General features: G+C 37.0%; 1 protein-coding gene across 1 annotated transcript in view; it reads right to left on the bottom strand.

Annotated features, from left to right (window-relative positions):
* Positions 1-22928, bottom strand: part of SYCP2 (synaptonemal complex protein 2) — a 48803-nt gene that overhangs the window by 16174 nt on the left and 9701 nt on the right. The window contains exons 12-24 of the mRNA XM_054573339.1: positions 22657-22752; positions 18985-19045; positions 16299-16447; positions 15056-15130; positions 14449-14595; positions 11453-11552; positions 10428-10582; positions 8540-8609; positions 8173-8230; positions 7546-7682; positions 6694-7121; positions 2476-2603; positions 1915-1951 (exon numbers count right to left, since the gene is read on the bottom strand). Coding sequence (XP_054429314.1) covers positions 1915-1951; positions 2476-2603; positions 6694-7121; positions 7546-7682; positions 8173-8230; positions 8540-8609; positions 10428-10582; positions 11453-11552; positions 14449-14595; positions 15056-15130; positions 16299-16447; positions 18985-19045; positions 22657-22752 — 1641 coding nt within the window. The remainder of the gene's footprint in view (positions 1-1914; positions 1952-2475; positions 2604-6693; positions 7122-7545; positions 7683-8172; positions 8231-8539; positions 8610-10427; positions 10583-11452; positions 11553-14448; positions 14596-15055; positions 15131-16298; positions 16448-18984; positions 19046-22656; positions 22753-22928) is intronic.

Genomic DNA, 22928 nt, shown 5'->3' with positions numbered 1-22928 from the left:
TGAAGACTTCAGTATTAACTAAAAACATAATGGGAAGTATTATAAATCAAATACCTTCTTTTACATAGGTAAAATGACCTCACTGGTATTTACAAATTGAATCTTAGTGATTCTAGAATCTCACACACACAAAGCACTTGTTTCCCCACACTCATTTGCTTTAAATCCTTAAATAAAAAAACTCTGGGAGAGGTTAAGGTTTATGTAAAATCTCATGTGAAAGACTCAAAATTATATTAATCAACTAGGACTGTTAAGGGGAAATATGTGTAAGATTACTCCTGTAGCCTGCTGCTCAAAATATATTCAACCTCATCAAAAAGTAGTGAGGGCAGAGAAGTTGTCAAATAAATTTTTAATTAAGTAGTTGTTTGTGTTTAATTCTCACCGAGGATATGTTTTTATTGCTTTTGGAGAGAGAGTAAAGGTGAGGGGGGACGGGGAGAGCAAGGAGAGAAGAAACAAGCGTCCATCCGTTGCCTCCCATGTGTGCCCAGCCAGGGATGGAACCTGCCGCCTAGGCATGTGCCCCGACTGGGAGTCCAGCCTGCGACCCTTTGGTGCACAGGACAGTGCTCCAACTAATTGAGCCACCTGGCCAGGTTAACCTTTAATTTTTAGGGAGTTTTTTTTGGCTACTTTATATAGATTTGTGTTATTCCAAAAAATTTCTCTCTCACTGTATTACTTCTCTGATCACTTTATCTGACTTAACCTTAGTATGATTTCTACCAGTGTTCAGATATATTTGTTCATTTCATCTTTTGCATGCCAATGTGTGCTAGGTATTACAGAAGATATAAAAATGAGCAAAGATATTAAATAAGGTACAAGACTGAGCAAAGGTGTCGTACAAGATAAAAGATGATTCTAAACAGTTACACTCTGGTAAGACTGAAGTGTTAAAAAAATAAAGAACTGCAATAGTGAGGAAAATACCAAAAAAGGTAAAAGACATTACTGTGCAGATTCAAAATTCTTGATCATTTGGATTCTGAATCGGGGCACCTTGGGAAGTTTTTGTAAAGAAGGTAGACTCAAGTAATTCTTTCAAGGAGGCATAAAGTTTTCACAATCAGAAAAGAAGGTGAGAGCCTGCTGAGTCAGTTCCAAGGTCTTTCCAAAGGTGGAAGAAAAAGAAAATGAACACTTCAGGAAATCTCAAGTTATATTTCAGCTACACCAAACATGCCAGGAAACTAAATATTAGGAAACAAGACTGACTTTTAAAGAGACTAGGGAGCCAGACTAATTTTCCACACTCAGTTCAATAAGCAACAGGGATCAAAGAAAAGTTTTGAACAAGAGAATGACAAGCTTGAAGCTGTGCAATTTAGAAAGAAAACAGCTGAACTGAATGAACTGGCACAAAGAAATACTAGAGGCAATAAAACTGACATGAAGGCTAGTGCAGTAATCCAGGGATTAGAAATTTAGAACTCACACCAGAAAAACAGGAGCTGGAATAGGCAGGAGCGGGAAGATTCAAGAGGAACTTACAAAAGGTCAATCTCCAAACTTGAAATTAAATGGAGAAAGTAACTGTGAGGAATAAATAAAAGATAATTGATATTTTAAGCCTGGGTAAGTAAACATTTTTAACAAAAATAGGGATTTAAGAAGTATCTAATTGTCAGGAGAGAGAGAAGTAGCTAGAAAAAAATGGAGATAAAGATATGCTGAATCATGAACCAAAAAGTAAAAGTATCACACGCATATGTAATGGAGCACTTGCTTTGAAAAGCAGATTAGAGGGCTGCTGTGAGTACTTGCCACTAAACATGTCAGTAGTTTAATCCACTTTTTAATATGCCAAAACATTAAATCCTTCCTACCACTATTTTAGTGTTTATAGTCCATGATCATAAAGCGTGAGCACACACATATTTGCTGTAGTAAATAAATGACACCTACCTTACTGAGCTGTAGATCGGATTTGTTTGAAAAACCCCTATAAAAAAAGTTTTGTCAAAATTATAAAAGCAATTAAATATCAGTAGAATGTTTTTCATAAAAAGGAATTTTACGTAAGGTTACTAAGTCCATATTCAAAAAATGCTATAACTAAAATGTGACAGCACTAGTCTCATATTTTTTCAACTTCACTAATAGTAAACAGCAACAATAATAGTCAGTTCATGTAGCAGGAGGTACCAAACAATTTAAATGGAATGGTTCTGCCATAAGAATAATTTCTTCCTTGCCCTATAATAAGACCAGAATAAATGTAAATGTGAATTAACCAACAGGCATCCTATAAAAACATTTTGTAAGAAGAAAAGAGCTAGCCTTTTAAATGTCTAATGGGAAATTTAGTTCTAATTTAAACAGCTGCTATATATAAAAGTAAATAACTGTGTTTTCTAATGGGAAATGACATTATTTTAATGTGTTGAAAATTAACCTTAAAACAGTGTGAAATAATTTAGTTATGTGTGTCAGAAAAATATTCATGTCTAAAATTTAAGAACATACCTGTTAATCAAAGACTCCTTTAATTTTCTTGTAGACGGCATATCATCCTTTGGTTTGTATCGCTTATTAATTTGGCTTATCAAGGAATCTGCTGCATTATTAAGTGCTTTCTCTTTTGACTTTTCTCTCTGAAACAATTTATAAGTTACTTAAAAACTCTACAAGTTAACCTTTAAATGAAAACAGTGGCTGAAAATTTTTTTTTAAAAATCTGGCTCTGTGTAGAACCACAAAGGGAACTAAAGGGTATCAGAAATTATTTTGGGCTTTGTTAGGCAGTAAAGCAAGTCGGGATAAGTCGTATTTAACATGTAGAAAGATCTGTGCGCAGTGCTCTGTAGATAAGACTTTTTAAAAGTTTCTATCCATGGAAAAACAAAAATGAGACAAAAAACTAAAAGTTGGTTCTTTGGAAAGACTGATAAAATTGACAAGCCTCTAGCCAGGTTAACTAAGAAAAAAAGAGAAAGGTGTAACAGACAGAGATTACTAATATCAAACATGAAAGAGGCTATCACTACTGATTACACTGACATTAAAAGGTTAATAAATACTGTGACCAACTCTGTGCCCACGATCTGATAACCTAGATTAAATGAACCAATTCCTTAAAATTCTACAAAAACTCAGAGGAGAAATTGAATCAATAATCAATACCTTTCAATACAGAAAGCACCAGGCCTAGGTAGGTTTATGGGTGAGTTCTATCAAACACCTAAGAAAGAGTTATACCAATTTCCCACAATCTTCCAGGAGACAGACGCACAGGGAATACTTTCTAACTCACTCTATGAAGCCAATATCACCTCATGAACATAGAGGCAAAAGTCGTCAATGAAGTATTAGCAAAGGGAATCCAATAATGTATAAAAATAATTGCCTGCTATAACCAAATGGAATTTATTTCAGGTAAGCAAGATTCAACTTTTTAAAATAAATGAATGTAATCCATCATATTAATAGGATAAAGAAAATCATGATCATATCAATAGATGACCCCAAAAAATTGCCTCAATCCTATATCTCAGAAAACTAGGATTACAGGGGAACATCCTCTACAAAAAGAAAACACAGCCACCATCATACTTAACGGAGAGAAACTAGATGCTTTCCCACTAAGATCAGCAACAAGGAAAGGACATCTTCTCTTGGTGCTCCTATTTAACATAATACTGGAAGTTCTAGCTAATGCGGTAAGATGAGCAAGGAAATAAATGGTATACAGATTGGAAAGAAAGAAACTGTCTTTGCTCACAAATAACATTGCTGTCCATGTAGAAAATCTTAAAGAATCAACAAAAATATTCCTGGGACTAAAAAGCAATTTTAATATGGTAAAAGGATAAAAGCCAATCACTTTCTTATATATCAGTAACAACCAATTGAAATTTGAAATTACATTCCCTTTACATTACCACCCCCCAAAATGGAATGAAGCATAAATATTTAAAAAATACATAAGATCTGTATGAGGAAAACCACATGACTCACAAAAAATAAAACACCATCTAAATAAATGGAGAGGCTCAGTACTGTCAAGATGTCAGTTCTTTCCAATTTGATTTATAGATTCAAGGTAATCAAGATCCAAGAAAGTTATTTTTTGGTTATCAACAATATGATTCTAAAGTTTACGTGGATAAGTAAGAGACTCAGAATAACCAACACACTATTGAAGGAGACCAAAGTTGGAGACCTGACACTGTGTAAGTCTGCCCTACTTTTAGAATTACTAAAAAGTTATCAGATAGTGTAGTATTGATGAAAGAGTAAACAACAGAATAACAGAACAAAACAAAGCCCAGATATAAGTCCACAAATACAGTCAACTAATCTTTGACCAAGGAACAAAGGTAATTTAATAGAGAAAAGAGTCTTTTTAAACAAATGGTGTTGAAACAACTGATGTCCACATGCTTAAAAAAAAAAAATCTACACACAGACCTTACATCCTTCACAAAATTAACTCAAAATGGATCATAGACCTAAATAAAATGCAAACTAGAAAACTCCTACAAGATAACGGGGGGGGGGGGGGCGAAATCCAGGTGACCTTGGGTTTGGCTGTGGCTTTTTAGATACAACACCAAAGGCACAATCCATGAAAAAGCAAATTGGTAAGTTGGACTTCATTAAAATTAAAAACATCAGCTCTGCGAGAGACTGTTTCAGAGGATGAAAACACAAGCCACAAACTGGGAGAAATAACTGCAAAACACATATCTAATAAGTAACTTGTATCTAAATTATACCCAAAAAGTGTTAAAACTCAACGATAAGAAAAAGAACTTCATCTTAAAAAATTGGCAAAAGATCTGAATCAACAATTCAACAAAAGATATAGGTGGTAAGTATATGAAAAGATGATCAGCAGCATGTGTCACTAGAGAACTGCAAATTAAATCGAGATACCTAAGTACCTGTAATAATGGCTAAAATCCAGAACACAACAAACAACACTGGCAAGGACTTACACTTTTATTAAAGATTTATTTATTTATTAGGATTTTATTTATTTTTAGAGAGAGGGGAAAGGAGGGAGAAAGGGAGAGAAGCATCAATATGTGAGAGACACATCGACTGGCTGCCTCTCGCACACTCCCAACTGGGGATCTAGCCCACAACCCAGGCATGTGCCCTGACCAGGAATCAAACCAATGGCCTTTCGGTGTGCAGGTCTGTGCTCAACCCACTGAGCCACACCACCCAGGGCAATACTGGCAAAGATTTAGATCAACAGGAATTCTCATTCATTGCTACTGGAATACAAAATGGCATGGCCACTTTTTCCACTTGTGTAAGACAGTTTCTTATAAAACGAAACACTTTTATCATGTGATTCAGCGATCATGGTCCTTGGTGTTCTCCCAAATGAACTGACGCTTACGCCCACAAAAACCTACACACAAATGCATATAAAAGTTTTGTTCATAATTGTCAAAATGTGGAAGCAACCACAATGTCCCTCAAAAGGTGTGAGTGGATAAACAAACCTTGGTTCATCCATACAATGGAACATTATTCAGCAATAAAAAGACAAGCTGTCAAGCCACAGAAAGACATGGAAGAATGGTCAGTGCATACTGCTAAGTACAAGCAGTCAGTCTGCAAAGCTACATACTGTGTGATCTCAACTGTACGGCCCCCTGGAAAAGGCCGAACAATGGAGCTGGTAAAAAGGAGGATGAGTGCCAGGGGTTTGGGGGAAGGAAGGGAAGGAGGGAGGGACGGGATACAAGGGAGTTTTAGACAGTGAAACTATTATGTCTGATCCTGTAGGGGTGGATACATGTTGCTGTGCATCTGTGAAAACCCACAGAATAGACAATACAGAGTGAACTCTAATGTAAACTATGGCCTTTAGTTAATCATAATGTATCAACACTGGCTCATCATTTGTAACAAATGTACCACATGAATGCAAGATGTTAATGACGGGGGGAACTGTTCACCTGTATACCTAAAACTTCTATAGAAAATTGTATTAATATTTTTAAAACTGGAACTACAAAGAATTATTATCTGCAAAAGTTTAGAAAACTCTACCAATATTTCTTAAAGATATAAGTTCTCCTGATGCTGTTTCCACTTTTCTGGGAATCAGGCATATGGGTTTTTATAATTCTAATAAAATACAGCATAAATATAAACATAGCAACATAAAGTTTACTATTTTAACCTTTTTTAAGTTCATATATTTTTAGTATATAATAAAGTTTTCCCTATTAACCTTCTGAAGACTACCATAATGAAAACAAGGGTTATTTGGCTTGATTAAAATGTAGTGAAAATGAACCTTCCCTAAAAGAGTATATGGTTTAAGACCCGACAAGAAGAGACAGGACAGAAACTAATGTAACACTGCATGTCAACTGTAACTGCAAATAAATACATTACTAAAATTAATTTCACCTGTAAACTTTAAAAAATGTATAACAGAAAATTTAATGTAACTAGAGAACTAAAACTCACACCCAGGGTTCACTCATGCGGTACCTGGGTACATACCGGCTATGCACCTGCAGGCGCGTGTATTTTATCAGAGCCAGGCCTGGAGCGAGGTGCGTGGGTTTAGGAGGCCCTGACTCTGAGTTTGTGTTAAAGAACTAGGCGTTACAAGTGTTTAATTTGCGGTGATCAATCAAGCTGCCTTCACTTTCGTATGTTATAAAGTAGGATATTATGGGTACGCAGAAATAAAACACACTGAAAGCTTACCATTGTTTTTTGTTTCCGTTCCCAGGAATCAAGCTCAGACATTAATCTTTTCCTTGATTTTCTATGACTCTTTAGGCTTTTACCAGGAGAAGGGCTTTTATCACAAAGAGCAGTATTCATATCTTCTGACAATATGTATTTCTTTCTATAGATGAGAGATTCTTCAACTGTCTTATTTAGGAGAATTGACTTAAAAGTAGTTTCAGATTCAATATGCCAATCACTCTGCTCAGTATTTTCAATGTTTTTCTGCTCTGAATGTTGATTTACTTGATTGTTTCTTCTGCGAATGTCATCTTCTGCTTTATCTATTTTGTTATGCTGCATTATTTTTTTCCTATAGTCCACCTTTCCTGTTTCTTCGGAGTTATCATCAGATAATGAAGAAGATGATTTTTGTTTAGTAATTTTTTTGTTGATAGCAACATCTAGTGGGAAAAGGAAATTAATCTTTAATAAATTAATAAACTGATAATGCATAAAATTTGTTAAAACCAAAGATATTGTCAAACATTTCAAGAAATGAATATTTTCATGAACTACTGTTACATACAAACTACAGTTGACCCCCAAATGACATGGGACTAGGGGTGCCAATCCCACACAGTCAAAAATCCACGTAGAACTTTTGACTCTCCAAAACTTAACAATAGCCTACTGCTCACCAGAAGCCTTACCAATAACATAAACAGTCAATTAACACATATTTTGTATGCAATGTGTATTATATAATGTTAAGAAAATAATGAGGAAGAGAAAATACATTCACAAAATTTATTGGAAAAAATCTGCATATAAGTGGACCCATTCCGTTCAAACCCGGTTGTTCAAGGGCCAACTGTTGCGCCTCACCTTGATTAAGGGCATCTCCTTGTGAAGAAGCGCTTGCTCTTTGCTTATTGCATAGCTTGATATTTGTTACAGGTGTCCAACATGCCCACTTAGAGGGTGTTTTATTTCCATGACTGTTGTATGAAACACCAGGAAACCTGGAAAGTGAATTCATTTGCTTAATGTAGCACAAAACATTAGCTATGACTGACATAAGACTTTGATTTTTAAAAGTTTTATCAATGTTTATTGATAGCAATTTTTTAACAATCAAGTAGGAAAGCATTTTCATAAGTCATTATGAAAGTTAAAATTTACCATAGAATTGAGCAGATTAAAGGTTAAAAAGTTCTATTGTTGCTACTGTATTTATATATTCCCAAACTAGTTTAAATTCCTTTACATTCATACTTTATTATTTTTAAAATCTCATTCGTTTTAAGTCTCAATTTGAAAGGAGTTATGTTGGTTGATATGGACAAAACATACACTATTCCCCAGTGCGCTACCATAATACTTGAGAGATGGTCAATGCTACAAGCAATAATATATTTTAAGACTATAAAGGCCTTTTTTAAAAAAATTTGTTACATTCATCTAAAAGTAACAATATATGCTGAAAGATCTGATGGGTTTTCTCATACTTACATAGATTTATCTATTTTTCTTACTGCCTGTGAATCAGGAACCATATACTGAGGTTCATCTAAATAAAACAAAAATTATGGTATTTTCATGCAATTGGCAAAGTAAAATTGGTATACATTTTGATCAAGGTTTACATACTGGGATGGAGAAATTGATTCCATTTTCCCCCTCTCAAAACCAAACTACTTGGAAACAGAGGCTGTTTTATATTTCCTTGTAACTCTAAGTTCCTTGAGTAAAGCCGAATACACTTATTAGAAATCTTTCTTTTTCAAATCAACGAGAGGCAGTGAGACAAAGGGAAGAATAGAGAGAAGTATATATATTTTTTATAAGCGTGCCTGAGATTAAACTGAAAAGTACTTACTAAAATTTTGGTTTAGGAATTCAATGTCCTTATTTTCTGTCTTTTCTACAACGTTAGCAGTTTTGATATGCTATAAACACAGAAGACATGTTAATGTAAATTTGAATTAAGGTATTACATGAAAACAACTTTTAAAAGTCAGAGTATTAAAGATTAAAACTTTTAAAATCAATCTGCCTTGCTATTAAAAGCTAGATAGTATTTCTGTTTACAGTTGACCCTAAAAAATGGGGGGGCGCGGTTTGGGAGGTGAACCCATTACACCGTCAAATTTGCGTGTAACTTGTGGCTTCCCCAAAACTTAACAGCCCACTGCTAACTGGAAGCCTTACTGGTAACATAAACAGTTGATTAATACATATATTGTATGCTAAAGGCATTATATATTATATTATTACAATAAAGCTAGAGAAAAATAAAATGTTAAGAAAATCTTAAGAGAAAAATACATTTACAGTATTTATTGGGAAAAAAATCCATGTACAAGCGAATCTGTGCAGTTCAGAGTTGTGTTGTTCAAGCGTCAACTGTATTTCATTAAGGTTGTGCCCATGTTAGAATATTTCCTATCCTAAACTACAATAAGATAACTTTCACTGCAGAGGAGGCAGAAGATGCTACAAATTTTCTGATCTCTCCATAGCTAGTAAAATAATTCGATCTTCCTCTCTAACTGACAATTTCTAGACCCTCCAAGGAACACCTCCTGTTGTTTTGATCTGATAACGTGTATTTATTCTGACTTCTCACTAATACACATAGAGAAGCTGAAAATTATGAAACAGTAAATGTTTTGTAAAGCCTTGGTCATTGCACAGGTAACGTCTTACCTGCCGCCCCCAGCGCCTAACACTTGCACTCATTCTTACCCTTCCACTGCCTCTCAGTAGCGGCTCCAGATCTTGACTTGTCCTTGAGCCCTCGACACCACCTCATCCCCAGGAGCGGTTCAGCACCCTCACACTTCCGGAAACTTAACCTTCTAGGTGTTCTTTATCTACAGACTTATCTGTATCTCTGATTACCTTCTGCTTCTCCAAGGAACAACTTCCTCTTATCCATTCCCTGCAAAGTCCCTTCAGTTACCTGGAATGATGCCCTTGTCCATAATATCCACTTGTTTACCTTTATTTACCTTTCAAAAATAACTCTTTCCCTGTCTCCTTAAAAAGCCTCTCCTGACCTTCAACCACCCCTTCCAGCTCTGGCTTTAGGCACCAGCCCCTCCACTAGGTTCCTACTGCATCCCATAGGTGCATCTGAGAAAACCTATACAATGTTATAGAGATCTTATTAATTTGTCTAAGTCCCATGCTAGACTTGGAGATACTTAATGACAAGCTCCGCTTGTATTTCATATTTATATAGCAGAACCGTCCCTATAGCAGACGCTAATTTATATAAAGAATGACACCCTGGTGAGTGTGGCTCAGTTGGTTGGAGTGTCATCCCATAGACCGAAAGGTCACGGGTTCAATCCCCTGTCAGGGTACACACCCAGGTTGGGGGTTTGATTCCCGGTTGGGGCATGCACAAGAAAGCAGCCAATTGATGTTTCTCTCCCACCTGCCCCTAAAAGCAATGAAAAAATGTCCTTGGGTGAAGATTAAAAAAAAAAAAAAAGATTGTAAGTCCATTCTACCAAATGTAGAAATCAGAGTCATATTGAATGGATAGTCCTAAATTTTATTGTCAGCACAGTAAATGAGTTGTATCTGACAATGACCTTACATTCAAGGACAACAAATGGTATCTTAAAAAAAAAAAAAAAGGAAAGAAAGCAGCGCCTTAAAGTGAGATGTTTGCTGCCTATGAAAGAAGTGAGCATAATATGTATTTCTACAATAACTTGAAAAAAATTTATAAAATGCTTTCAAAGTCAAGTTACTTTGTCGGTATCATCTCTGTTTCTTCCTGCGGGTGATTTAGACTGATATGACGTCGCATGGTCCCCTTCATTTTCCGCTCTTTTAGAAACACCAGGTTTTTCTGCAGAACTCATCATTTGCAGTGGTGGTTTAACTCTTCCTCTTCGCGGTGTTGCTAAAAGGGAGGACAAAGGATCGGTACATTTGTGGGATTTTAAAGTTGTATATTGCTGTTATTGAGATCCTCTTTAGATGAGGAAGGCGAACGAGGGAGGTTCTAAGGTGGGTCCCAGGTTTCTGGTTTTGATGAGTAAGTGAATATGGATACCCTTTACTGCGGTAAGAAATGGAGAAAAAAGTTGGTGGGAAGGTGGCGGGGAGGTGTGGAAAAGATGAATTTACCTTGGAACTGCTAAGTTTGAGGAGCCTGGGGACATTAGACAACTGCCCAGTGGGCAACTGGATTTCAGGGAACAGAGGGCGACTATTAAATTGTCATAGAGATTAAATAAGATGATGCTTGTAGCAACTAGTATCAGTATCAGATTATTTCCATTTGCTCTTAGTATGTACCAGGTACTGTCCAAACATCATGTGAATGAATGGTTTTTACTTAAACCTCTAAACAACTTGATGAGATAGACAAACTTTAGTTCCATTTTATGGAAAGGAAACTGGTTCTAAACTTAGCTAGAGGACAATCTGTTGCAAGTACACACTTGGGAGTGGGAAACAAGCCCAGGTGGCATGACTAATTCAGTGTTTTATCCACTACGTTATGCCGCTCCCGCTTAAATTACAATAAATTATTAAGGCTGGATATTAATATTTTGAGTGACATTTATATGTCAATACCCACTAAACCTTTGTTAGGCCTTTGAAATTTCTTGACAATTAGAAGACATTTGTGGTTCAGAGTTTTCAATTTTTATGTCCCTACCTTATCCTCTAGGTAAATGATGCCCAGGATATCCCTGAATTAAAAAATGTCTACATTAAAATATAATAACAGTTGATAGAAATTTTACAAGACTGTAGAACTCACATGTGTTGATTAAAAGTAACGGACTTCTCACGGTGTACCTTTCTGCACCAGTAACGATCATTGAGGCTTCAGACATTTTCCTTTTGCTAGGAGTAATTATCTTAAACCACGAGAAACAACCACAGTAAACACACAGTACCTTTTGAAGTTGACTATCCTACAATTTTTATTCATAACATTTCACCCTGACTATACACAAAAGATGTGTGGTATTTTATAAACAATGCGATACCCAGACGTTTTTCTTGTTTTAGGCTGAATTTTCACTAAGGATTTTATCCTAATATTTGATATTGAACAAGTAGCCAAAATAAGTAAGGAATATTGTTTTAAACAATATTTATAGCCCTGGCTGGTATGGCTCAGTTGGTTGGAGCATCGTTGGGTAAACCAAAAGGTCATGGGTTTGATTCCAGGTGAGGGCACACGCCTAGGTTTCAGTTTCAGTCCCCACTCAGGGCACATGGCCAAGGGGCAACCAATCAATGCTTGTTTCTCATATTGATGTTTCTCTCCCCATCTCTCTCTCCTTCCCTCCCTCCCTTCCCTCAGGTGAGGATAAAAAAAAAGTAGAAGAACATTTATAGAACATCTAGACATGTAAAAAAAACTTTTTAAGTTGATACTGGGTTTACCTAGTTAAGCAATGGCTCATGGTTTCCTATTCTATTTCATGTACATGATGTTTGGATACATATTTATGTAAACGTGTTTGTGAATGCTTTCATAATGTTAAGGATCATCTAAAACTTTATCACATTTAAAAAACTGTATTAATATTCTGTGAAGACTAAACTGCCTTTGGAGTAAAAAGTAGCTACAGGAATTCAGAATCTCAATGACACACCACCTAGTGGTCCCAATGAAGACCTACATTTTTAACTTCATCCTGGAATGCCTGGAATGAGCTGCAGAAGTAGAGAGCAGAGGAAGAGACCACATGGGACAGGAGTGTCAGCGGATACCATATAAGGAGTAGATGGTGGCGAACTATAAAGACAGAGGAGAGCTGTTTTTAAAAAGGCTCCTGCACCTAAGACAGAAAAAAGTACTGATGGAGTGTTGTGCAGGTCTGCACAGGAGGCATGGAGGACAGGTGGTGAAGGACAGGAGAAAAGGAATTCTAAGGTTAAGCAGAAAACAAGCTACTGCCCTGGACGGGTGGCTCAGCTGGTTGGAGTGTCGCCCCATGTACCAAAAGGTTGAGGGTTCAATGCCCCATTGGGGCACATTTGGGAGGCAACCAATCGGTGTTTCTCTCACATTGATCTCTCTCTCTCTTTCTCTAAAATCAATAAGCATATCCTCAGAGGAGGATTAAAGTAAAACAAGCTACTGGACCATAATTTCTTCTTAAAAAATGGCAGTACATAGTGGTATTAGCAAATGGGACCTGAAAGTTACTTATCCATATAAATGCTTTTAACAGTGATTCCTTATTGAGGATTCAGACATTTTTCTTTTGCGAGGAGCAATTATCTTAAACCATGAGAAATAACCACAGTAAACACCCTTATCTTTTGAAATTATTGAAAACATAGTGGCTATTTCACAATAGTGCAATGTGTTCAGACTTTATGATTCAGAAGGAATAGGTGGAGGGCCTAAGTATCTGCATTTTAAATAAGTACTCAAGTTACAATTCTGATACAAAGACACAGAAATGCCTTTTATGACCTAATCATCTGAGGGAAATGTAAGGTGCCATTTTTAGTTTAAGGACAGACACAAGATTAAAGAGAAAAAAGGAAAAATTGTGACAAACATGACAAAAATGTATGGAAAAGCCTGAGAGATTTATAGTTGCTTAAAGGTGAGAAATTGATAAATACCAAAATAATCAGAAAAAGCTTCAAGAAGGTGAAAATGAACCAAGACTTAAAATGTAGGTACACATTAGATGAGTAAAGGTAAAAACAAGAACAAACAACATAAATAAAGGTATCAAGGCAAGAATGAGCATGACATAAAAAGACAGCGTGAAGCAACTGACCTACCTAAAGGACATTTTGATAAAGTAAAATTGTAGTCTCAGAACAGTCAAAGTTTGGACTAAGATAAACAGAGATCACAAAGTTTTCTGAGCAAAGAAAGAAAAGCTAAGATTAAGGAAAATGAGTGGAAACAATGTTGTAAAGGCGAGTTCAGAGGTTCCTGTGTTAGGTATAGGTATGGTGAGCTGAAGTGAGCGGCGGAAGGAGACGACGGGGAGGGGATGTGGGAAATACTATGGGAACCCAGTCACCAGTGCCTGGTCCGAGTCAGGGGAGAGGAGGCTGGAATCAAGGACGTCATCAGTGGTGCATTATGGGAGTATGGAGGCAGATGCAAATTTGAGGCGAAAGGAAAACAGTTTGCTGTCAGACTTCAGGAAAGGGCTTGAAGAGATATGGAGGAAATGTTAGAACAGTGAGTGGAGAGGTAGCTATAGAACTTTAGGGGCTTAAATTAAGCACAGGAAGGCAGCTCACTACAGGAGAAGGCGTAGAGATGTTGGGCATGAAGCTTCTAGAGCAAATCTACTCTCAGGAGGTGGGGAGAGAGTATTTCTGATATAGTAATAGAAGGAGGTAGAGAATTAAAGCACTAACAAGTCAAACAAGAGGAGGGCATTAAGGCACAGAGGACTGTCAGCAGTGTCTCAAGTGTCACAGCAAGTTATGACAAAGAAGGCTGAGAAATGCTTCTATGGGATCCGGCCCAGAGGAGATCCTCAGTGGAGCAGGAGGGGGAAACGGAGAACAGGAAGGTTATGTGGAAAAGTGGTCGTTACTTTCCTAAACGTCTCTAATTTAGAATTTCCAGGTGTAGAGTATACCTTGTCCTAACCCTTACATGTACAAGCAATTTGCGAAAACACTACCTTCTGTTTGTGTTTGTAAAAGGCAGGAAAAGTCCCCTGAACTGTCATAGAGGCTTTTTTTGCCCCTGTAATTATACGCAGCAACAATTTGATGTATTTTGTTAATGGACAACTATTTAGACACCACATTTACCTCAGGCTGACTATTTTTCCCATCCCCTTGAGTACTGTTTTGGATGTGTTTTTGAGGTTTAACAAATTCCTTTTGGGAGTTAGGTTTTTCTTTTGAACTAACGAGTTCTTCTGCAACGGGTGAGACTTGACTTTCTGGCACTAGAATCTGTAGGAGAATATGGAAAAAATACTTAAAACTGCAAACCATAGGACATCCTCAAAAACCACTGGATGTCTTAATAAAGCGGCCATTCATCTCATACTTCCAAAGGTCAATTCTTTCCGTCTTCTACCTACTGTTATCATTTTTAGTCTCACAAAGTAACCCAACTAAAAGCATCTACTTTTTCAAATATTAATAGACCTAACACAAGTTTTTGCATTAGTAGGACATCTATTTCTAATTTTTAAGCTTACCAAAACTAGTATTGATTAAGAACATCTACCTTCTGTACTAAAATAAATCATCATTAACAACATGTTTAAAAATCACATACATCTCATTGAAGCACTATCCATGTTAAAATGATTTATTTTTTAGATATTTAACCTCCAGCATAAACTTTGTGTTATTATTTGCGTTAAACTTAGCCCAATGATTAAAATTAAGTGAGTTAGATACATACCTGTGATCCACTTGCATCAAAAAGTACATGCACAGATGTTTTGGCAACTGAAATACCCTGTTTTCTGGTAAATTCCTAAAATTAAAGTAATGCAAAGTGATGTCATTTTCTTCTAGTCCTTTCCATTTTAATGCAATTATTTCCTACCTGTTTCCTTTCAAAATTGCCAAATTATCTCAAGTCATAATTTTGCACATATAAATACCCTTCTCAGAACACTTGAACTTCTTAGCCTGCCATTCTGGTAAGGACTCCTCACAAACACCGTCTCCGCTAGTCTTCACCATAACCCTCTGGCACCGTTGCAGACTGAATGGGCCCCCATCCCGGCTCGTGTGGATGCCTGGCCCCCGCAGTGATGGCGCAGGAGGCGGGGACTTTGGGAGGGGATGGGGTCACCAGCACCCAGCCCTCCTGAGCAGATGAGTGCCCAGTAAAGAGACGCAAGAGACCTCCTTCCCCACTTCCACCCACCACGTGAGAACCCAGTGACAAGAAGTCTGCTATGAGCCAGGAAAAGGGACCCTACCAGACACCTAATCTCCTGGTACCTTGATCTTGGACTTCCCGGCCTCCAGAACTATGAGATATAAACATTGCTGTTGGCGCCAACCAGTCTAGGACATTTCTGTTACAGCAGCCTTAACGAAGACATACACTATCCAAACTTGTCAACTGCATATCTCCCCCAAACACAGGATGAATTGTCACCTTAGATTCCCAGTTAAAGAGTATCCAACTCACAGTTCTTCCACAGTCGTGGGAAGGGTCTGACCTACTTCTATCCATCAACTTTGAAGGCCAGTCAAACCCCATCTCTACGGCCTCTCCTTCAAATCTGATTCCTAACGAGCATTCTCTTTCCTCAACTTCTAGACTTCATTTTCCTTACGCCACTTACTTACATCTTTGGAGGTATAGCCTGTAATTCTCCCAAACTATGTTTTCATGTTGAAAATAGGGATTTGTCTCATTTCATTTTTTAAATACCTAGCAGGAATTCATTAAATATTTTGAGTAGCTGCTGCTAATTTTGTCATCTGAGATTTTTACTAATAGTTATGTCAAAGGATATGGCTAACAATCTGATGGTTAACAACAATACAAATTTAAAAAACTAAAAATCTACATGTCATTTTAAGAACACTAGAAAAAAAGAAGTGAATAAAACTTAGAAACTCAAGTAACCAAAAGTTTCCAGAACATGAAAATGAGTTTTTATTAAAAACATTTAAACACTTACCCTATGTTTATGTGCGCCAAAAATTTTTTGTGTCACATTAGTGATTTCTAATGATGCATCAAAATACAAAAGCAATTTTATCCCTTCTCTTTTACCAATTTTCAAAATATTTTTCAGAATTACAGTCAGCAGCTTCTTCGATTTTCTCTCTGTACACACATATACAAAATCACACTGATTACTTTATATCCATTTCTATGATACCACCCTATAAGTATACTATAAATAAGAAAAGCATACCGCATATTAATAAAAATTAACTTAATAAAGTTAACTTTTAGGATTTAACAGTATTTAAATGAATTCTAATAGTATCTATGTAAACAAAGTCAATTTATGTAAAAAAATTTTAAGTGAATTTACTTTTCAAAGCCTCACTTTCCTGATCTATAAATCACAGAGTAATACAATAATTAATGAACTAAAGCCTGAATACATGCTGGACACCAACAGATTCTTAATAATTATCCCTTGAACACATCTGAGAAAACTATTTTCTTAATTTAAAAGAAGCAAACAAAAAATAGCTAATTCCTTAAATAACCATATTTCTGTGCATTATCATCTGTTCAAACAGTTCTATTAAATCCACAGTTACTACAAACATGTTGACAGTAAACAAATAACATGTGATGAAAACATGAGTGCTGGGGAATTGTGAGGTAAGCATACGATACGCTCCTTCAATGAATTTATCAATCCAGAGGAAAAAAGACTGTAAACACCAGTTTATAAGAGGCATTCACCTCCCTTCCTCCAAGAAGTCATCACAGGACTACCTCTGACCCAGTGCATGTGCCTGTATTGGGGACTCACGGCCACCGTGGTCCTGTCCCAACCTCAAGCAGTGCTCCTCTTGGTGACTGAGGAGACCCTACGCTTGCCCTCTGTGTATACTTCTGGGCAGAAGGAAAATATCTTGAGGGAGAAGGACACGCCAAATAGAAAAATTTGTCCCTACAATAGAAAGAGCTTTGCTGGCCACTCGGTGACCTAACCTAAAGGACAAATGACCCAACAGGCTAGAATACTCTGATTCTTGTGAGGCTAACCCAAGCAGAAAATGTCTTGTGTTTGCAGCCAAACAGTCATGAGACTTTCACAGTGATGTCCTTTGATTAACTAAGAATTATTAGTTGCTTGAAGACAGTGGCAACACTTTGTAACTCCAACAGTGCGAGTGGGGTTTTGTTTTTGGGAAAAGAAAGTCACACGTTTCAACATTAAGTCATCAAGCTTTAGAGATTAAGATTCATTCCACTTCAGAGAGTCAAATTCACACAAACAAGAAGTGGAGTGGTGGTCACCAGGGGCTGTGCAGAGGGGTGAAAAGGGAGTTGTTTAATGGATACAGTTTCACTTTTGCAAGATGACAAAAGACCTGGAGATCTGTCTCCCGACAGTGTGAATATGCTTCACATTATTGAGCTCTACACTTAAAAAGGGTAAGATGGTAAATTTTATGTTATGCATTTTTTTTTTACCATAATAAAAAAAGAGAAATTGGGTGAGGAAACATTCTATGCTATTTTGGAAGTACAAGGTTCTTATATTATACATAGGGGGGTATAATATTACTTGAACATACACACTATTAAGTTAAAGATGTATCAAATACAGTCTAAATCAACTGCTAAAAAGAGTATAAAGCCAACAGAAGAGGTTCAATGAAATTATTTAAAAATCAATTAATATTAAGGAAGAAAAAGAGAAAAACATGGCAGGTAGAAAAAACAAGGACTTGATGGTAAATTTAAAACATATGAATAATTACATTTAAAAGTTACAAATTACATTTAAAAAACAAGATCCAGTATATGCTGCCTCCAAGAAACCCACTATATATATATATGTATAGATGATCCTTAAATGTACAAACACAGAAACAGGTTTAAGAAAAATATATGCCATGTTATAACTACCCTATGCAAACCTGGAAGGGTATATGCATACATATTAACATTACAGAAAGTAGATTACAGAGCAAAGAATACTACCATAGGCAAAATAGGGTCATTTAATAATGACCATTAAGAAAATACATAAGCAAAAGACAGACTGGGAGAAAAATACTCATGGAAAATATATCTGTCAAAGAAGTGGTATCTAGTATGCATAAGAACTCAAAAACTTTATAAAATAAGCAGCCCAGTAAACAAATGGACAAAATATTTAAACACATCTTTCACAAAGGACAATATACGAATGGCCACCAAGCACATGAAAAAGTGGTCAACATCAACCGCTCATTAGGGAAATACAAATAACTATCATGATGTACACAACATGCCCACTAAAATGACCAGCATGTCGTGATGTTTGAATTGGTAGTGATGCCAGTCTGCCAAATGGTATGGCTCTGTCCAGCGCTGTTACGCAGTTCTGGCTCTAGGAGTAGATAACTGAGATACTTGGATCTAATCACACAAATAGAATAGAAGGGCAAGAACCTTGAACATATTAATAAGAAAGTGATTATTCATGAATTTTAGATTAGACAGTAAAGGAAATAAGTATCGGAGGAAGATGGAAGATTGTGGAAGAGGGAAATGTAACAAATTTAGGATGGTGAACATAATGAAAATGTTGACTTTGCTTTCATTAGCTTATTTTTTTCCCCAGAAAGCATGTGACTTCTACTCCGTATCACAGGCATCAAGAAGAGACTTCTAGAAAAGATCAATACCTTCAATGCTGTATGTTTCTACTTTATCCTCAGGCACAGTGACTGCTTCCCACTGATGATCCTTAAAATTTAAAAACAGGTTTTGACTATAAATGAATAATTTATTCCTTCTTTAAAGTTTCTTTAAACACCATTTTTCAGTTATACAAACCATAGTGGCTATATATTACTAAGTAACCAGTTGATATAATACAATTCTTGCTCCATCAATTGACCGCATAATACATTATAAGTGTCACATTTAATCTATTTGTTCACTTTTAAAAATGGAAGTAATTTTATGGTGTCCTATTCTCAACCAAAAAAGAGTGATTGTCCATTAAAAATTGAAGATACCCTTCTTAAATAAAAGTTATCAAATCCTATAATTTCTTTCTTTGAAATGTTTTGTGAAATACACATTTCTTAATTCTCACTTATTGTCCACAGATTAAAACATCAAATGTACATTAGTAATAATCTAAAATGTTTTTCCTCTTCCAAGTATATTCATTTGTATAACTGAAAAATACTGAATTCACAAAAAAAGTCATAGTAAACATTAGATACCATTCCTCAAAAACGGGATCTTAAAACTTTCCAGTAATCTTGTGAGAAAAATAGATCTGATTTTTTAGTTGATAAAGGACAACTCATTCCCATTCTACAGAGATTGTCCTGAACCGAAGCCAGCCCGTACTCTGACGGCACCCCTGCCGTGACAGCCCTCTCCAGTTAAGGTGCTGACTGTCCCGTACCTCGAAAGCTCTGGGTCAGGGGCAAAGGGCTGGAATCATCCCCCCTGCCCCCCCGCCAGCGCTTTGAGCAGCTTTCTATTTCTCCGTGAAGAACGTGCTCCTTCGAGGCCCATAGAGTGTGTGCCAGGACCTACTGGTTGTTATCATCTGACTTTGAAATGCCTCTTCCTGTATACGGAGGCACCGGGGTCACTCCTTCCTTTAAATTTTTTTCATATTAAAATTTTCAAACAGATTTTGTTAGAAGTAGAAACCATAACCTAACAAACCCAAAGGGTGTGTTTATCTAGCTTCAACAGCTGCCAATGCGCGGTGCCCATCTTGTGTCACCTTCACCCCTCGCTCTCCCTGCATCATACTCTCTTCCTTTCGGCATCAGCTTCTGTCCAGCCTCTCTATCACCCCAGTCATCAATTTCAAAAAGCCTGTGACCTTGAAATAAAGCACCTGACACAAACCCCTCCCTTGAGTCCACAGCACACTTCCGCCAGGCCTGTGCCCCTTCCCTTACCTTGGCGTCTCCCTCCCTCTGCGCTGCAGGGCTCCCGGAGCGCCTAAACCCCTGTCTCTGCAGTGAGGGGGCTCTCTCACTTAGAGCGCTGCTTTGACAGTGCTGATCATTTGCTCTCATGAAAACACTGTCCCCTTGACTTCCATAACATGACACCCTTTTAACCTGGTCTCTTTTGGCTGATTCTTCAAGTATCCTTCAGACTCTCTTCTGCCTATCCTGAATAAATTTGTGTTTGTCACAGTTCTGTCATCTAGGCATTCTTTAAATCCCGTGGTTTTATCATCTATATGGCAATAGCTTCTACATCTCCACTGTGGCCCAGTTCTCTTACCTGAACCTCCGACTAGTATGTCCAACTGCCTGCCACATACCCTCTGCTGAATATCCCGCAAGTATCTCCAAACCAAAACGCTCGAATCTGAACCCGTCATTTTCCCTACAAAACGTCCTCCTGCGACAAGACCACCCAGTCACTCACACTTGGTTGATCCTGCCTCTCTTTCCCACACACAAACCACCCAGTCTGCTCAGTGCCACCTCCTCTTAGCTTTTCTGGAACCCATCGGTTCCCACCCATCCCCACGGCACCCTTCTGAAACCATGCCACCACGGTTTCTCGCCTGGATTACTGCAAGTCTCCCAACTGCTTCTAGTCTCGTCCCTTTTTAATCCATTGTCCCCACCCAGAGAATCGTTAACAAGAATGTGGTCCTCACCGCTCACTTAGAGCCCTTCTTTGGATTCCCACTGCCTTCTCTCTTTCCACTCTCCTTTGCACTCTTTGCACTAACCATACTACATATCTTTCAGTTCTTTGAATACTCTGTTTATGCATTGTTATAATAAATATGTATCGCTATAAATAGAAAGATGGGTCCCTGATTTCATGAAACTTACATTCAATGGGGCGAAAACAGGCAATAAACAATAAATGTAGTGATTTTAAGTATACATAACTACTGTAAAGAAAATAAAACAGGACACCATGTTATGATGCAGCTGGGAGGTTACTTCAGACTAAGACCTTAGAGAGCACCTCAGTAAGGAAGCCAGTAATCTACCTGGGAAGGAACTAAGACACAAATATCTGGGGCAGTTTCTATGTGGAAGAGCCAGCAAGTAGAAGACCCTAAAATGGGCTGATGAAGAGGCAAAAGAAGGGATTTACGCAGCCACTCTATGTGGCATGGCTTCTAGTAAGAGAACACAGGAATGATGTGCAACTGCTGCAGAAACCAGAGGAGAGGGGATTCTAAATATACATAGTTCGGGGAAGAAGTGTCTCCCAGCATCTCTAGATCAGCCTCTGGAACATAATAGGCATTAAGTACTTGTAAATGCACTTTATACTATCCCAATTGCGTTTAATACTATAATTGCTCATTTTCTTGTCCAAATCATCCACTAGACCACGCTGAGTGAGGGCAGGAACTACATCAATCCAATTCTATCCTCTTCTCCCAAAATGGAAGTCCAGTTTCTGAAGAAAATCCAGTTAAGAATATCCCTACAAACCCAGCAGGAGTAAATACAACTGCCAGTGCCCAAGAAGCAGCGCTGGCATTTGGGACTCCGTTTTAAATACGCAGTCTACGAAGGCGCTATAAAACACAAAGAAATAAAAGTGTGTGGCAGTCCTAAGAGGCGTCTGGGTTAGTGTTCATCTGAGAGAGCTGAACTGGCGCAGAACGCAGGATTTTGTAAGACATCAACTAAAAGGACTAAAGCTTCACTATAATAGCAGGTGCAGCAATTGGATTAGTAATGCAGATTAACTCTTAGATTTTGGCAAAATGATCACACAGTTTGAGCTAGAAGTATCCCAAGTATCAAATATTAAATAGTAGCTATTTAGAAACAAAGGCTCAAAAATTTTCCTCAGGTTAGAAAGAGATCAGTAGAAAATATACCACCTAGTTGGAGGGTTTGAACATGGCTACAATATAGCACACAGAAGGAAAAGAACTATAACTCACTTCCAGATGCTACCATGAGAGTCAACTCCTCACTATTTTCAAACAGGATGTTATATGACTAAGACCATTCGTCATTATTTCTTAATGTTATTTCTGAGTGCCTCCTTATTTGAGTAACTTGTTTTTTTCCTAAATTCAATTCACTTTATTTATATGAATGTTAAATTTTATCTGAAGGTAACATGTAACTTATCTCTGAAAAGTTTATGTTAAAAAACTAGTATTAAAATTTAGCATTAATTTTCCTGTTTCAATAAAACATCAGAAATAGTTTTCATTCCTAATTAGCTTGATATGTTAGTTACCATGCTAATCAAAATCACTGGGATAACATTGAAACATTAAAATGGCTGCAAAAATATACAATCAATTCTATATTCTTTTATTGAATTAAGACACTTATATATACATACATAGAAAATAGTACAGAGGAAATAAAACTTACATCATCATCTCCAGCAATATAGAATGATAGAGACTGGCTCCCAAGATTAAAATCTATCCAGAATTCCTCAAGTTTTTCATCTGATGGTATTTGCAGCTAATGAAATAAAGATATAAAAGTAATATATCCTATGCTCTTAACAGTGACAAGAGAGAATTTTAATCCTGTAATATTCATGGTTGAGTTTTCTTTTTCTTTTTTTTTTGAAGAGGGTATAGCTGGAAGGTGAGGGAAGATAGAGGAGACAAGTATTGCATTTAAGTCAGTTTAGA

The sequence above is a fragment of the Pteronotus mesoamericanus genome, unplaced genomic scaffold (genome assembly GCF_021234165.1).
Source record: "Pteronotus mesoamericanus isolate MK-2021 breed Mesoamerican mustached bat unplaced genomic scaffold, CSHL_Meso_final contig_25, whole genome shotgun sequence".
Classification (NCBI taxonomy): Eukaryota; Metazoa; Chordata; class Mammalia; order Chiroptera; family Mormoopidae; genus Pteronotus; species Pteronotus mesoamericanus.
This window is presented reverse-complemented; position numbering and strand designations above follow the sequence as displayed.